Source organism: Saccopteryx bilineata, chromosome 7 (genome assembly GCF_036850765.1).
Source record: "Saccopteryx bilineata isolate mSacBil1 chromosome 7, mSacBil1_pri_phased_curated, whole genome shotgun sequence".
Taxonomy (NCBI): domain Eukaryota; kingdom Metazoa; phylum Chordata; class Mammalia; order Chiroptera; family Emballonuridae; genus Saccopteryx; species Saccopteryx bilineata.
In genome coordinates, this window is record NC_089496.1 from 50,892,402 (window position 1) to 50,909,629 (window position 17,228).

The 17,228-nt window shown below is 51.1% G+C and overlaps 1 protein-coding gene across 3 annotated transcripts in view; it reads left to right on the forward strand.

The window, feature by feature from the left end:
* Positions 1-16,559, forward strand: part of ANLN (anillin, actin binding protein) — a 52,473-nt gene extending 35,914 nt beyond the window's left edge. For all 3 annotated transcript variants that reach the window (XM_066239684.1, XM_066239686.1, XM_066239685.1), the window contains 4 exons: positions 1,209-1,295; positions 7,442-7,549; positions 12,802-12,974; positions 15,272-16,559. In XM_066239684.1, coding sequence (XP_066095781.1) covers positions 1,209-1,295; positions 7,442-7,549; positions 12,802-12,974; positions 15,272-15,395 — 492 coding nt within the window. In that variant the 3' untranslated portion in view covers positions 15,396-16,559. The remainder of the gene's footprint in view (positions 1-1,208; positions 1,296-7,441; positions 7,550-12,801; positions 12,975-15,271) is intronic.
* The last annotated feature ends 669 nt before the right edge of the window (positions 16,560-17,228 follow it).

Sequence of the window (17,228 nt, forward strand, 5' to 3'; positions counted from 1 at the left end):
AGTAGTTTTTATTCTCAAGTGGGGAGAAGGGAGGCCAGGCCGGACCACGTTTTCTGTGTCCGTTCATCCGTTGACGGACAGGTTGTTTCCACCGCTTGGGTATTAGGAAGAAAGTGACGGTGAACAGGGGAGTACAGTTCTCCCTTTCAGAACCTGATTTCATTTATTTTGGACAAATTCCCAGCAGTGGGATTGTTTGTTTGTGTGGTAGTTCCATCTTGATGTTTTTGAGGAATCTACATACATACATGAAAAGGTTTTAATTTTGATGAAGCCTAATTTATTTTTTCCTTTTGCTGCTCATGCTTTTGATATCATATCTGAGCATCATTGCCAAATCCATGATTACTGAAGATTTACCTTCATGTTTTCTTCTAAGAGTTTTATGGTTTTAGCTCTCATTTTTAGGTCATCGATTCATTTTGAGTTGATTTTTTATGTATGCCATGACATAGGGACCCTACACGTTCTTTTGCATGTGGACCTCCGGTTTCCCACCGTTTGTTGAAAAGATTTCTCTTTCCTTTTTGAATGGTCTTGGCACCCTGCTGAAAATCAGTTGGCCATAGATGTGTGGGTTTATTTCTGGACTTTCGATTCTATTCTGGTGGTGGTCTGTATGTCTCTTCTTCTGCCAATACCACACTGTTTTGCTTATGGTAGCTTTGGATTAAGTTTGGAAATTGGGAAGTATGGTTCTTCCAGATTTGTTTTTCTTTTCCAAGATTGTTTTGATTGTTTAGGGCCGCTTGCAATTTTGTATGAATTTGAGGATCAGTGTTTTAATTCTGCAGTTCATCGTTATTTATTGCTGAGTAATATTTCATTGTATTAATATTAATGTGCCAGATGGTTTCTCCAATCTCCTATTCAGTATATTGTACTGATGGAGAATGGATAAGCACTTGTATTCTCTGTTTAAGGCTGTGTTTTCTTTCCTTTTTTAAGTCTGTATTTTCTTTATCACGTTCACTGGGACTTAATATTTTGTTTTTAATCATCCCTAACTTGGATGAATGTATTTTTCAAAAGCATTTGCTGCTGAGGAACCAGTGGCTCTTTGGCCCCTTATTTCATATTCCAGCGTTAGAAAACAGTGTGTTTTCATGGCATAATATTCTCTTTCATGACCTATATGTATTTTATTTTATCGAGAAAAATCACCCTTTGAAACTATTCTGCAAATAATTTACTATCTTTCTTCACAGGTGCCTTTTTTGTCTCCTTTGGAAGGTCATATTTATTTAAAAATAAAATGTCAAGTGAATTCAAGTGTTGAAGAAAGAGGTTTCCTAGTAAGTGGTCTGTATGCATTTTCTCTTTCCTATTTTGTGAGGGACCGACTTGCTTTCCCCCAGGAATGAGCCCGTGTGGGAAGTGCTGAGTCTGTTCCGTGGAGACTTGTGGCACGTCCGCCGTACGCCAGGGTGCTGCCGGTGCCGGTGTGGGAGTGCAGCAGGCCGCAGAAGCAGTCCCTGCGCGGCCCCTTGCGCGGCCCCTTAGTGCAGCAGGAGGGCACGGGGAGCGGGAGCATGCGCAGTGCTGCAGCAGGACAGCACAGCGGGCCCGCGCCAGGAAGTTCGTGGGGTGGCAGCTCTTGAGTGAACTAGGGAGGCTTAGACAGCGCTGGGGGGGGGTGGTGGTGCCTGTGAGCTGCCGACGGGTCAGGCAGAAGGACAGTGCTCCAGATTGGGGGGGGGGGTATGCCACGAGGGCTCAGCTCTCACGCCTGCGGGGGGGGGGGGGGACAGGGTGACTTACTCAGGTAGTAACAGGTGCAGAACAGCGTGAGTGTGAGTGAGTGCGTGTGTGAGTGATTATGTGAGCATGTGAGTGAGTGAGTGCGTGTGTGAGTGAGTATGTGAGCGTGTGAGTGTGTGTGTGGAGGGGCAGGGAGAGAGGCACTAGGGCAGTGGGGCCGACTGTTCCAGGGCCTTTTAAAGGGTTCAGACTTTATGCCGGAGCCAGGGGTACTCTTGTGGTACCTTAAGCAAAGGAGGAACGTCAGATTTGGGGTTTAGAAACATCATTCTGTCTGACACGGAAAGTGGATAGGAGAGACTGAGTTCCTCCCAGAGAGAGGTGATGGGGCGGGTGGTCAGGATGGGGGTGACTGGGGGGGAGCTGGAGGAGGAGGGGCGGGCGGTCAGGATGGGGGTGACGGGGGGAGCTGGGGGAGGAAGGGCGGGTGGTCAGGATGGGGGTGACTGGGGGGGGAGCTGGAGGAGGAGGGGCGGGTGGTCAGGATGGGGGTGACTGGGGGGGAGCTGGAGGAGGAGGGGCGGGTGGTCAGGATGGGGGTGACTGGGGGGAGCTGGGGGAGGAGGGGCGGGTGGTCAGGATGGGGGTGACTGGGGGGGAGCTGGGGGAGGAGGGGCGGGCGGTCAGGATGGGGGTGACTGGGGGGGAGCTGGGGGAGGAAGGGCGGGCGGTCAGGATGGGGGTGACTGGGGGGGAGCTGGGGGAGGAGAAGCGGGCGGTCAGGATGGGGGTGACTGGGGGAGGAAGGGCGGGCGGTCAGGATGGGGGTGACTGGGGGGGCTGGGGGAGGAAGGGCGGGCGGTCAGGATGGGGGTGACGGGGGGAGCTGGGGGAGGAAGGGCAGGCGGTCAGGATGGGGGTGATGGGGGAGCTGGAGGAGGAGGGGCGGGCGGTCAGGATGGGGGTGACTGGGGGGAGCTGGGGGAGGAGGGGCGGGCGGTCAGGATGGGGGTGATGGGGGGAGCTGGGGGAGGAGGGGCAGGCGGTCAGGATGGGGGTGACGGGGGGGGGCTGGGGGAGGAGGGGCGGGCGGTCAGGATGGGGGTGACGGGGGGAGCTGGGGGAGGAGGGGCAGGCGGTCAGGATGGGTGTGACGGGGGGAGCTGGGGGAGGAAGGGCGGGCCCTGGTGACCAGGCGGCCGTGGGAGGAGAGGCTGCAGGAGGGATGCCGTGGGGACCCTGCCTTGCACAGTCTGGGGACAGTGGCCGCGAGTCATGGCTGGGATGGGAGGAGCGTGTGTGGGGGTGAGAAGGGTTTTCCCTTATTTTATTCTGGAGACTTGCAAGACTAGCGATGTCGACAGGATTTCACAATGAACACCCACACGCCCACCTCTGGATTCTGCCTGTAACATGTTTTACTGCCCTTGCTTTATCTTATGTCTGCTACCTAACCATCCTACTAGCCATTGCTGAAACCACCATATTTTGGGAAAGGATTTCAAAATATACTGTAGACATTAATGTGTTTCCCTAAATTGTGAGTGTTTATCCCCCGAGTTTTGACACATGCATGTGTCTATGCCAAATTCAGTTAGATGTAAACCCTTACCCAAAGGTCCCTCATGCCCATTGCCAATCAACCCCCAACCAGGAGGGGAGGTTTTAATGAGTTCAGTTTTAAACAGTTTGGATTTTAGGTGCCTAGAGACGTGTTTCAAAGGTCTGGGGTTGGAGTTCAGGGTGGACATCTTGGTTGGGAAGAGATTTGGAATTCTACGGCACGGAGACAGTAACTCCAGTGCAGGGGGAGGGGCGGGACAGCGGAGCCAGGGGGACACTCACATTTAAACCACGGGGCTCGGGGATTCGCCCCCAGAGGACCCCACGGGGAGGGTGACAGGACTCTGTCCCGGCTGCCAGGCGAGAGGGCCTGAAGAGCCAAGCTGGATGAGGTGTGTCAGTGACCGGCAGAGTGTTGACAGGGCGGCCATCGTCTCAGCGAGAGCAGAGGCTGCACGTGCCAGGGAGGGCGTGGCGGGGGGAAGGATGGGAGCGACTCACACAGTCTGCCCGTGAAGGGCTAAGGAGAGTGTGGTACGTGAGTGACGGGCTTTAGGATTTTGTTGATATTTTATTAGGAACGGAGAGACTTGAGTCTTCAAATACAGATGGGTAGCTTTTTATAAGACCAGCGAGGTTGCAGGTCGAGGCAGTGGGGAACCTGCAGGCGGGTTCAGGAAGAATTCATGGAATAGATAAGGTCACGAGAGCGAGATCAGACCCAAGCCACAGTTCACGGTCACAGGATTGACCTTACACAGAATTATACTTCTGTTATCAGAGGAGAAATGAACGTGTGAGAACACAGACGATGGTGGGTGTAGCACAAGCAGCAGAGAAAATCTGGTAGCTTCAGTCTGGTCTGTGAAGCAGGAATTAGGAAGAGACAGGTCATGTGCAGTTGCCTGAAGGGGGAGGAAGGGAGAGCTGGATTGCAGGAAAGCCCACGCGGGAAGGTGTGACCCGGCTTCCGGCTTAGCTTTCTTTGCATGTAAATCCAGGAGGTGGCACTAGCTGTTCTCTGAAAAGCATTTTTATAAATTCCTGGGCTGAGGGCAGTGTTCACCTACTGACCTTTTCTTTTAAAGTAAAATTTTCATGTTTTATTAGACACACCGTTAGCAGCTGGTGGACTCAGGCAGCTGGCTCGTCTGCATGTTGTCTGAGCTCTGACGGGCCGGGCTGTCGGCTAGTGTGTTCTTCTTCAGGCTCACCCTCCCTGACAGAAGTGTGTCAGACGGCTCGGGACTCCCCAGTAACGCCTGTCGCCCGTCTAATCAGTGCATCCTCATGCCTTCCGCCCTCTGTAAAGGGTAGAGGTGGCAGTGGGAGTTTAGGTTGTTTAGTTCCCCTTGCTGCCCGCTGGAGGGGCAGAAATAGGCAGCCCGACACCCGGACAGGTGGGTCTCCGTGGGGCTGGTCCAGCCCCTCCGGACTGACAGCGGCCAGGGGGAGGGGACGTCCAGACCGCCTGGAAGGTTCCGGAGCTGCGCTGCGGTTGTGTGTTGTTGGTCACACAACACACTTCCCTGGCCCTCAGTTTTGTCAGCTAGAAGGATGAAAACGCTGCCCTCCTGTTGCTCGATTGTGCTGGAGTGTGGTAACAACTTGGGGTATTGTGCCCCTGTTAATTTCCCCTGGTCTGTCGCCTTTCTGCTGTCGGCGGTGACCACGAACCCAGAAGGGGCCAGCGAGTCGGCTGTGCTGTCTTTGCCCTGAGATTGAACAAGGTCCCTGCCATGTGTCCTTGGCGGCTGTGAGCAGGTGTTGCTAGACCGGCACACCTTGGGGAGGGACGAGGCCAGCGGGGGGGGGGGGAGGAAAAGGTGGGGAGGGACGAGGCCAGCCTGGGGAAGAGGAAAAGGTGGGGAGGGACGAGGCCAGCCTGGGGAAGAGGGAAAGGTGGGGAGGGATGAGGCCAGTGGGGGGGGGGAGAGGAAAAGGTAGGGAGGGATGAGGCCAGCGGGGGGAAGAGGGAAAGGTGGGGAGGGACGAGGCCAGCAGGGGGGAAGAGGGAAAGGTGGGGAGGGACGAGGCCAGCGGGGGGAAGAGGAAAAGGTGGGGAGGGACGAGGCCAGCGGGGGGGGGGAAGAGGAAAAGGTGGGGAGGGGTGAGGCCAGCGGGGGGGGGAGAGGAAAAGGTGGGGAGGGACGAGGCCAGCCTGGGGAAGAGGAAAAGGTGGGGAGGGACGAGGCCAGCCTGGGGAAGAGGGAAAGGTGGGGAGGGATGAGGCCAGTGGGGGGGGGGGAGAGGAAAAGGTAGGGAGGGATGAGGCCAGCGGGGGGAAGAGGGAAAGGTGGGGAGGGACGAGGCCAGCAGGGGGGAAGAGGGAAAGGTGGGGAGGGACGAGGCCAGCGGGGGGAAGAGGAAAAGGTGGGGAGGGACGAGGCCAGCGGGGGGGGGGAAGAGGAAAAGGTGGGGAGGGACGAGGCCAGCGGGGGGGGGGGGAGAGGAAAAGGTGGGGAGGGACGAGGCCAGCGGGGGGGGGGGGAGAGGAAAAGGTGGGGAGGGACGAGGCCAGCGGGGGGGGGGAGAGGGAAAGGTGGGGAGGGACGAGGCCAGCCTGGGGAAGAGGAAAAGGTGGGGAGGGAGGACATATGGTTGCGGCGTGCTAATTAAGCTAAGATTTTAAGGTTTTATTCTGTCACGGAATTGTTTACACAAAGGAACTTTTCTTCATGGCCAGAGAGAGATTGCACTCCTAACTGAAGCCACCTTTGGTAGATTGCACAACTGAGTGGTGTTTGCACACCATCGCTTGGTTGAGGCTTTGCTGAGCATTTTGAAGTGGGAAACCCTTACTGCTTTTGCAATCAAACACAGAGACGGTTTTGGATGATCTGTCAGGGGTCAGCAAAGCACACCGCTGCCTGTTTCCAAGCCATTGTGCTGGAGCACGGGCTCACTTGTCCCGGTGTCCTCGGGCGGCCGAGTGCGTGGTCGTGGTGGGCCCGCACAGTCCGGAACTTTACTCTGGCCTTGCAGAAAAGTCCGCCAACCCCGATCTATGGCACTGTGACATTTTACCTCACTTTGTTTTTAATATACAAATTCTTTTTTTTTTTTTTTTTTTGTATTTTTATGAAGCTGGAAACGGGGAGAGACAGTCAGACAGACTCTTGCATGCGCCCGACCGGGATCCACCCGGCACACCCACCAGGGGGCGATGCTCTGCCCCTCCAGGGCGTTGCTCTGCCTGGACCAGAGCCACTCTAGTGCCTGGGGCAGAGGCCAAGGAGCCATCCCCAGCACCCGGGCCATCTTTGCTCCAATGGAGCCTCGGCTGCGGGAGGGGAAGAGAGAGACAGAGAGGAAGGAGAGGGGGAGGGGTGGAGAAGCAAATGTGCGCTTCTCCTATGTGCCCTGGCCGGGAATCGAACCCGGGTCCCCCACACGCCAGGCCGACGCTCTACCGCTGAGCCTACCAGCCAGGGCCACGAATTCTCTTTTTTTAAATTAAAAGGAAGTACATAAATTGGGGCCCCGTTGTGCCCACAGTAAAAGTAGCGGGCGGGGAAGCAGCTTCTCCTTACACTGTACAGAGAGGTGCTTCCATGGGGAACCCACGTGGTCTTAGCTCCCCGGTCCAGTGCCTGGTCCTGAGCCAGCCTGACCACTCCCCTGCCTTCAGGATGGGACGTGTGCCAGTGTGCCTGCGCCCGGGAGCTGTGATGTTCATCCCTGGTCCACAAAAGCACACGGTCATGAGTTGACTCCTTCTAGTCCTATTTTTGTTTTTGTTTTTTCCTGAATAAAAATTAAACGCCGGCCTTCTGAATTAAGTCTAAATAAAAAGCTAGCATTCGTTTTTTTAGCATATAAGATGTGATATTCTCAAATCATTTTACTCTTGAAGTGCTTTTTTCTTACGTAAGGAGCATTTGGGTAATGATACGATGATAGATATTAAAAATCTAATATTAAGTAGAAGTATTTACTTGGGGTGAGTAAGTGGGAGTTCTTAGGTGCCATGTGCCTGGGGATGATGCTGAGATCTGGGCGCATTGCTGGATGTGAGCCACCAGGGATTTTCATTGCTGAGGTGAAAGGCGTGACGCGGATCACGAAAGCGGAATGTGAAGTGTGAGCTGTTTTGACATACTGACTTTGAACCAATAGCATTGACACTGAACTGATCCTATAGTTTCTGAAGTCCGCATTCCGTTGACTTTTCCAGACCATATTTGAAGACGTCAGTGGCTTTGGTGCGTGGCACCGACGATGGTGTATTCTGTCTGGAAACTGCATCTCCTATTGGACGTACCCAGATGACGAGAAGCGGAAGGTAAGAGCAGGACAGCTGGTCAGTGGTGAGGCCCCGACGGACTGGCAGGACAGCTGGTCAGTGGTGAGGCCCCAGCGGACTGGCAGGACAGCTGGTCAGTGGTGAGGCCCCAGCGGACTGGCAGGACAGCTGGTCAGTGTTAAGGCCCCAACAGACTGGCAGGAGAGCTGGTCAGTGGTGAGGCCCCAGCGGACTGGCAGGACAGCTGGTCAGTGTTAAGGCCCCAACGGACTGGCAGGAGAGCTGGTCAGTGGTGAGGCCTCAGTGGACTGGCAGGACAGCTGGTCAGTGTTAAGGCCCCAACAGACTGGCAGGACAGCTGGTCAGTGGTGAGGCCCCAGCAGACTGGCAGGACAGCTGGTCAGTGTTAAGGCCCGAACAGACTGGCAGGAGAGCTGGTCAGTGGTGAGGCCCCAGCGGACTGGCGGGAGAGCTGGTCAGTGGGGAGGCCCTGGCAGACTGGCGTGGAGTGCTTCCTGCACATGTTTCTGTGCCCCTCCCCCCCAGATGCCGTTTTGAATACATTTACTAAGCCATCAGAAATGTTCTTGTTGCAGATACGCACGTGTGTGTGCGCTCACATGCATGCATGTGCAGGTGCACGTGTGTTTGTAAGAATTTTCTGTTTGAGCCTGACCAGGTGTTGGCTGCACAAGGGCTAGAGCAGAGGTCCCCAAACTACGGCCCCCACTCACTGCACTTCCGGAAGGGGCACCTTTTTCATTGGTGGTCAGTGAGAGGAGCACAGGACGCGGATGCATCCTGGAGCATTGTATGTGGCAGCGCCACAAAGTGCAGCGTCGCTCACGTACAGTACTACTTCTGGTGACGCGGGACGTATGCGTCATGGCTCCAGAAGCACGTCATATCACCTGTTATGGCTAGCAGTGACAAATATGGAACTGGACATTGACCATCTCATTAACCAAAAGCAGGCCTATAGTTCCCATTGAAATACTGGTCAGTTTGTTGATTTAAATTTACTTGTTCTTTATTGTAAACATTGTATTTGTTCCTGTTTTGTTTTTTTACTTTAAAATAAGATATGTGCAGTGTGTATAGGGATTTGTTCATAGTTTTTTTATAATCCAGCCCTCCAACGGTCTGAGGGACAGTGAACTGGCCCCCTTTGTAAAAAGTTGGGGGACCCCTGGGCTAGAGTGTCGCACTGGGATGTGGAGGACCCAGGTTCGAGACCCCGAGGTCACCAGCTTGAGCACGGGCTCATCTGGTTTGAGCAGAGTTCACCAGCTTGAGCCCAAGGTTGCTGGTTCGAGCAAGGGGTTACTTGGTCTGCTGAAGGCCCGCGGTCAAGGCACATATGAGAAATCAATCATTGAACAACTAAGATGTTGCAATGAAGAATTGATGCTTCTCATCTCTCTCCCTTCCTGTCTGTCTGTCCCTATCTGTCCCCCCGTCTCTGTCACCCCCCCAAAAGAAATTTATATTTTATCTACTCCCCATGATTTGACCCATATCTTAAGGCATATATTAGTCTTTTTCCTCTAGAATGTTTCATAATACTTTTAAATAGTTGGTTTTTTTTTTTAATTTATTCATTTTAGAGAGGAGAGAGAAAGGGAGAGAGGGAGAGAGAGAGGTGAGAGAGACAGAGAGAGAACGTGGGGAGGAGCTGGAAGCATCAACTCCCATATGTGCCTTGACCAGGCAAGCCCAGGGTTTCGAACCAGCGACCTCAGCATTTCCAGGTCGACGCTTTATCCACTGTGCCACCACAGGTCAGGCTGTTTCATAATACTTTTAATTGACATTTTTAGTCTGAAACATAAAATTTATTTTTGTATTGTTATAGCCATATAAAAATTTTACTTAAAAATGTTTTGTGAAAGATTTAGGACATTCAAAGAGACATACAAAACAGACACTATCCATCAGCCTCTGTGTGATGTGACCGGCTGAAGTACCATGTGTAATTTTCTCTCCCATTGGAGGGTGACCCTGTCCTGAAATTTTGTTCCTACTTATTTCTTTAATTTTTTTATTATGTATATGAGTATTTCTAAGCAGTATGCTATTGCAGTCGCGTATTTTTAAACACTGTACAGATAATACACGGCACGCAGTGATCTGCAGCTCGCACTTCTGGCTTGGGGTGGCTGAGAAGCGAGCCCAGGGGACGCGAGCGGCTCTGCTCTGCCGAGCTGCGGCCGACTCGCGGGTCTCAGGCGGGCCGCTGTGAGAGCACATCACAGCTTCCCACTCTCCTGTCTGGACTCACTGGCGAGTGCCCGGCGCTGCTCCCGCGACAGCGCGGCTCTGACTTGGACTCTCGCGGAGCTAGCGGAGAGCCCTGTTGAGTTTGTACCGGTGGCAGCTTCGCTGGGTTACAGGGTTTGCACATCTTTAGCTTGACTGGATTTTGTCAGGTGTTTCTTGAAGGTGGTTGTGCCACGTCCTGTTCCCACCCGGAGAGTTCTCAGTGTTTGCGTCCCCACCAGCACGTGACAGTCCGCCTTGTGCACGTCTGTCCGTGTGGTGGGTGAGTGTTAGTTAACTCGCTGTGTGTTGTTTTGTACATGCTCCAGTAGCATTTAGAGGAAGCATCGTCTCTCGTGTGCTTTGGCCATTTAGATTTTCTCTCCTATGGATTGATTCTCTATTTTTTTCCATTTTCTACCTTTTTTTGGTGTTTTGCACTTACACTTCCCTTGTGTTTTGCTTGGAATATATTTTATCTTTACAGTGTCTTTTCATAAGGAGTTTTTTAATGCTTAGATAACCAAATCTATCAATCTACTGCTTTAGTGTTTGCTTCCTTTCAGTCTTAGGTAAGAAACCCGTCCCTACTCTGTAAAGACACTGTGCTCTATCTCCTTCTGAAAGCTCAAAGGGCCTACACTTCACATTTAATTCACCGCGCGTGGATTTTTAACCCCCAGCTGAAGACCCGTTTGCACCAGCACACAGAACGGCCCGCCCTCCCCACTGACCCGCCTGCCATCTCTGGCATGAGTCAGGATGTCATCCTGTGGGCGGGTCTATGTGGGCGGGTCTATGTGGGCGGGTCTATGTGGGCGGGTCTATGTGGGCGGGTCTATGTGGGCGGGTCTATGTGGGCGGGTCTATGTGGGCGGGTCTATGTGGGCGGGTCTATGTGGGCGGGTCTATGTGGGCGGGTCTATGTGGGCGGGTCTATGTGGGCGGGTCTATGTGGGCGGGTCTATGTGGGCGGGTCTATGTGGGCGGGTCTATGTGGGCGGGTCTGTATGTCGGCTTTCTGTTCTGTTTCCTCTGGTCTGTCACTCCAGGCTCTGACACCAGAGCTTTACAACTTTGATGTCTGATAAGGCAAGTTTCCCAACTTGTTTATATTCAGTAGTCCTTTCCTTACTCTCTGTCCTTTTTACACACACGTACCAATATATTTAACTTTCTGTAATTGAAATTGTTCAAATGTACACAAAACAGAGAGAAATAGTATAATGAACTCCTAGCTTCAACAATTTCTAATTTTCATGTTCCATTTATCTCTTCACAACACACATGCTTTTTGGCTCTTGTATTGCTGGGGTGTTTGAGCAGATGGCAGACTTCATGTCACGTCATGTCCCCTGTGCAGCCGAGGCGTGGCTCCCGGGTCTGCACGTGTCCCCGGGGCGGGGCCAGGCTGGCCTGACCTTCTGCACGCTCTCCTCTTGTCCTCTTGGCCTTGGAAGGTGTCCTCTACTTTCTTTTTTTTTTTTTTTTTTTTTTTTTTTTCATTTTTCTGAAGCTGGAAACAGGGAGAGACAGTCAGACAGACTCCCGCATGTGCCCGACCGGGATCCACCCAGCACGCCCACCAGGGGCGGTGCTCTGCCCCCCAGGGGGCGATGCTCTGCCCATCCTGGGCGTCGCCATATTGCGACCAGAGCCACTCTAGCGCCTGAGGCAGAGGCCACAGAGCCATCCCCAGCGCCCGGGCCATCTTTGCTCCAATGGAGCCTTGGCTGCGGGAGGGGAAGAGAGAGACAGGGAGGGGAAGAGAGAGACAGAGAGGAAAGCGTGGCGGAGGGGTGGAGAAGCAAATGTGCGCTTCTCCTGTGTGCCCTGGCCGGGAATCGAACCCGGGTCCTCCGCATGCTAGGCCGACGCTCTACCGCTGAGCCAACCGGCCAGGGCGTCCTCTACTTTCTTAGGAGTCCAGTTATCTACTTTGGGGAAATGTGAGGGGGACTTGCACATTAGTTGGCTATACTTGCTGGAGACATTATTATTTGTTTAAATAGTGTCCCCTTGTTTCAGATTTTTCGCTATTGTGAAAACCAGTGACTACACCTATATAAATGTCTGTGCACCTGTATATTTGCTTAGGATGAATTTCTTTTAGGTGGAATATTGAATATTTTGAATATTTTTTGATTGCTGTTATCAGACTGCCTATCAGCAACGGCCGGCTTTATGTTTTCACTGGCTGTGTATAAGTTTGTTACCCCCCCTCACAATCAGGAGAGGTTACCACTCTCCTTAACAGAGTTAGCAAATCGAATACATTTAAATGGAGTATTTCATTTTGATTTCCTTTGTAAGTTACTAGTAGAGCTGATACCTTGTTGACTGTTTAGGAATTTGTTCCCTACACATCTCTTTCCGTTTTTTAGGACCATTTTATCTTGACCCTCATAGGGATGAATGACATGGCTTCCAACAGTCCAGAGCAACTGTTTGGCCTTATCTGTTGGAGATACATTGAAAATATTTACCGATGAAATATCCTGTCTGGGTTTGTTCTCAGACAGGGAGGAAGTGGGCAGCAGAGAAGGTGGTTGGTGGGCTGTGTGTGTAATTGTGAGAGCCGGCTGGCGGGTGCGTGGGGCCTCGTCATTCTGCTGTCTGGAATTTTGTGTCTGTTTGAAGTTTTCCGTAAAGAAATTGATGTTTTAAGTGGGCTAAGCACTCCAGTTGACATTTGTGGTGTTTATTTCTATGTCCATTTTATGGTTTTTATTATTAAGAAACAGTAATATACAGGATGGGGCAAAAGTAGGTTCACAGTTGTGAGTATGGGGAACACTTTATTCTTGTGTTGTTATTTTTTAATTATTATAGTATTTTCCATGCACACAACTGTAAATGTACTTTTGCCCCACCCCGTGTGTTACTTATATTGCTCTAAGCCCAGTGTCATTAAAGTTTAAATGAATGGCTTTTTAAGTGCATGCAAACTTAAATACTGCTTAATGGTTACTGACTTAAAGGGTCTTGTTTATTTTCTGCTAATAATTTCGTTTTTTAATTTGCTTTTAAAGACTCCCATAGGAAGGATAAATCTGGCCAATTGTACCAGCCATCAGATAGAACCGGCCAACAGAGAATTCTGCGCCAGACGCAACACTTTTGAATTAATTACTGTCCGGCCTCAAAGAGAAGATGACCGGGAGACGCTAGTGAGCCAGTGCAGGGACACACTCTGTGTCACCAAGTACGTACTGGGCTGCAAATATTTCTGTCCACCAAGTCATTAACTGCTTGCTCTGCTCTTACCGTGTAAGGGATGTCAGAGATGGCTCTTGTTTTTAGAGTGGGTACAGTCTTAATAAGAAAACAAAACACACAAGCTGTCAGCAAGAGAACGCTCTAATAACTAAATGTAGTTAAGGAAAGCATCAAATTCAAGTGCTCCTTAGCTGGTCATGTTTTCAGTGTATTCACAGGGTAACTGTTTCCAAGGCAGTCAGTTAATACACTTGGGTTAAGTTTGACGATTTCATGTCTAATTGAGAAGTATTATTTAAAGAGACTTTACATATCTCTTCCTTTCCACTCTTAAATACCCTTGATCAATCAGGTGACTTACAAAAAGAGTCATTCCGCTCTGCGAATTTCGGGTTGAAGCCTAACAGAACGAACGACCGAGAGTGTCACTGTCTGTTCACCTGAAGCTTAAGTGTCAGGTGCACAAGCTTCTTGTCAGGAGCCTAAGGTTCTTTGTCTGGGTGCCCAAAAGAAGCTTCAAGGCCGATGTCAGTGTACACAGGTGACGGGGACAGTTTGAGTTCGACACGGTCTCTGTTCATGAGGCTGCTCCTGGCCTTGCAGGCAGGGAGATGGACGGACCGGCTCCCTGGGTTTCTGGTGCGGCCTGGCAGAGGTACGGCCAAGAGACACGTGTTCCCGTGGCGGAGTTGCCCGGGTAATGCCGATTGGTTTCCAAGTACCTTGGAGGGGACCCGTTCTCTGGAAATTCCTGATGTCCCGATTATTTCACACGAATCCATTTGAACTCTCCCCTTCCCTCTGGGGCCTGCAGGCCGCTGTGGCGTCAGAAGGACAGAAGGACAGAAGGCCACCACGGTGTACAGTCATTGTGTCCATGGCCACAGCCAGTGGGGCGACAACCAGAATTCAGTCCCCACGTGGTCCTGGTCACAGCGGCCCATTGGAACCCTTTCAGCAGTACATTTTCCCTATAGTCTCACCTGTGTCTGCTGCTCTCCCGACTCCTCCTGGACGGTGCCCTGCGGCAGTAGCTGGGTCGCCTGTCGCTCTGTTCTCTCCTTGTAGGTCGTGTGTGTGATGTTATCATGCTTTGAGTGGACACTTCTCTATCCAGGCATCTGGGATGGGTGCATTCTCGGTTCAGTCTTGGCTGCATCTGTAGCTTTGCTTGGTGGCTTCTCAAAAGAGTTTTGATCATGTATTTTAAAAAAAAAACCCAGTTATTTTCCAGTTCTGCATTCTGCTTTGCCTCACCTGTTTCTACACAAGGCCTTTTATCTAAATGTAATGTGTCTCATTTTTGTTTCTATTGTACTAACCAACCTTGCTGTCTTTCTCTCCTCCAATACAAAGATTTCTCTTCCGGTTAAAGTTCCCCACTTCCAACTGTAGATGCCACATGTGAGCTAGAGATGCCTCATCACGTGGGGAGGCCATGTTCTTCAGTGGGGCTTTGAAGTTGTCAGACCTCAGTTTAAATTCTGACACAGTGACTTACAGTGACTTACCAGATGTAACCATGGCAGGTTGACTTTGCTGGCCCTCCAGAGTGACAGTAGAGGGTAAGGAGTAGACACCCCAGCTTAGTGTGACGAGGCACGTGGAGTGAACGCTACACGTGGTCACTGTTGTCATTGTAGGAGTTGTATTCTCTGTGAACCGATAGATGATCCACTCGCTGCTGCATAGGGCAGTATAAACACCTTCTAACAACTGTTCCCTAGAAGACTGGTCTGGCTGTAAGGGAATTCCCCCCGCCCCCACCCACACCTGCCCCATCAACTAGTTACTCAACGTGTCACTAAATCCTGAAACGGACAGAGACCGGACCTTCAGATCGTTCATTTTAACAGCACGCTGTGCTTTCACAGCAGCACAGACATAATGGGGGGCAGTAGAGAACACATCCCCTGGAGAGCCTGTGATTCCAGCTCCAGGGGAGCCCGAGTCCGAGTGGGGGAGGGAGCTCCCAGATCGGGCCTGCGGCGAGCCTGCTCTTGCGAGGAGTGGCCCACGCCACCTCGTTGCCCAGAGCAGAGCGCTAGGCAAGACGGTCGCCATGTCTGGTGTAGAAGCACCGCCATTTACCAGGTGCCAGCAGTGTCATTCAGCACCCGGTCCTGGGACATCTCCCGATGGGCTCTAGATCAGCGTCTGCAGTTAAAAGAGGGTGAAGAGTAACTCCTTTTACCGTTTGGGCGCTTTTCCCCCAGCGAGGGTCCCGGGAGGTGGGGGCCGGGCGGAAGGGTCCTGAGGGAGCGTGCGTTTGCTTGTCCGCAGGCACTGGCTGTCCGCAGACACCAAGGAGGAGCGCGACCTCTGGATGCAGAAGCTCAACCAGGTCCTGGTGGACATCCGCCTCTGGCAGCCGGACGCCTGCTACCAGCCGGTCGGCCGGCCCTGAACCGGGCGCTCCGCGACACTCGGGGCAGGGCTGGTCCTAAGTGTATCGTAAGAGCATCAGATACGCTGATTGCATTTTACGCTTTAAAAACGAAAGGGTATGTGCCAATATTCACTACATGTTATGCAGTATTTATGTCTTTTGTGTGTAAAACTTCAACGGATTTCTCTTCTGTCATTCAGAAATGATTGGAAGAAAATTCATCATAGTTGATTTTGCTAAATCTTAATTTAAAAGTCTCATTTTCCCAGAGATCTAATTATTGAGTTATTCATGATAAAACATTTTTTTGTTTTTTAAGTAAGAAATTTTAAGTTTTCTTCTTGGAGCTGTAGGTCACAAATGGAGAGGTCTTCCAGGGGTTAGAGGTCATCCTCTCTCTGGCCTGAGTCCTTTGTTTCCTTTGGGTGTGGCCCTTTATTGGATACATCTTGTTATTAGAGTACTGAGAACATCTCTAAGGGACTTGACAGAAAGGTTTTTAGTCATGGAGGGAGGGACTTGCACAGACAGTGAACGCACATTAGCTTACAGCTGGAGGTCTGAACAGGTGATGTGGACTTGTGGGGTATTGTGTGAGGTTTGGGGGTGAAATGTTCTATTTAGAAAACTTAATCAGGTGGTCTACATTGGCCCAGTTCCTGCAGATGCTGTGTGATGCACATTTTTTATAGGATATAGGCTTTTAAAAGTAATTATTTTTGCTGTATGGCTTACAGACTCCTCAAACACACTGGGCATGCTCGTTTCTTTCTGTTTGATAACAAGTGTCAACTGAAGAATCTATATAAAAAAAGTAAACTTTTCAAGCTGCTGTGGACTAAATACTTGGCTTGCCAAAGTTCTGGACTTTTTTACTTTTCATGTCCATTTTTGAGCGTCTAGAAATCCATTATGAAATCATTTGAAAAACTATTATATAATGTATTTCTTTAAAAGCCTAATACTTTATTTTTTGTTATAAACTATTGTAAAGTGTGGCCTCAGATGTCTAAGGACACTTTGAATTCCTTCTCTGAATTGTCAAGTTATTGATGATCTCATTTATAAACACTAAATGCTGTCACCTCCTGTCATTTTATCTTTTATTCATTTAAATGTGTTTTTTCTTATATGTATTATAGAGCTGTATTTTATGGTCTCTCATCTAAATAAACACTTGCAAACGGCATCAGGAGTCAGTTGTTTAAGAAACCCTATTTAAATCTGCAGAGTCGCTGGGCAGTAGGGTGCCGGCATTTTTATTTAAATTTTAATCTATTTATTCATTTTAGAGAGGGAAGTGGGGGAGGAGCAGGAAGCCTTAACTCCCATATGTGCCTTGACCAGACAAGCCCAGGGTTTCGAACCAGCAACCTCAGTGTTCCAGGTTGATGCCATATGCACTGTGTTCCAGGTGCCTTATCCACTGTGTTCCAGGTGCCGTATCCACTGCGCCACCACAGGCCAGGTGCCTTATCCACTATGTTCCAGGTGCCTTATCCACTGCGCCACCACAGGCCAGGTGCCTTATCCACTGCGCCACCACAGGCCAGGTGCCTTATCCACTGTGTTCCAGGTGCCTTATCCACTGCGCCACCACAGGCCAGGTGCCTTATCCACTGCGCCACCACAGGCCAGGTGCGGCTCTCTTACCGACAGCGTCTCTGCCATCTCTGTCCACGTCCCAGGGCTGGCTGACCATGGTTTCTCAGGGTTGCTGTTGAATGAATGGCAGGCGCCGTCTCCGTACGGCCCATGGGTGTGTGTCTGAAGGCTGGAGGGTGGTCCCCACGTGCGAGCAGTGACCGGAGGTGACACCAGCCGAAGCAGGGGGGTGCTGGGACAGCTGAG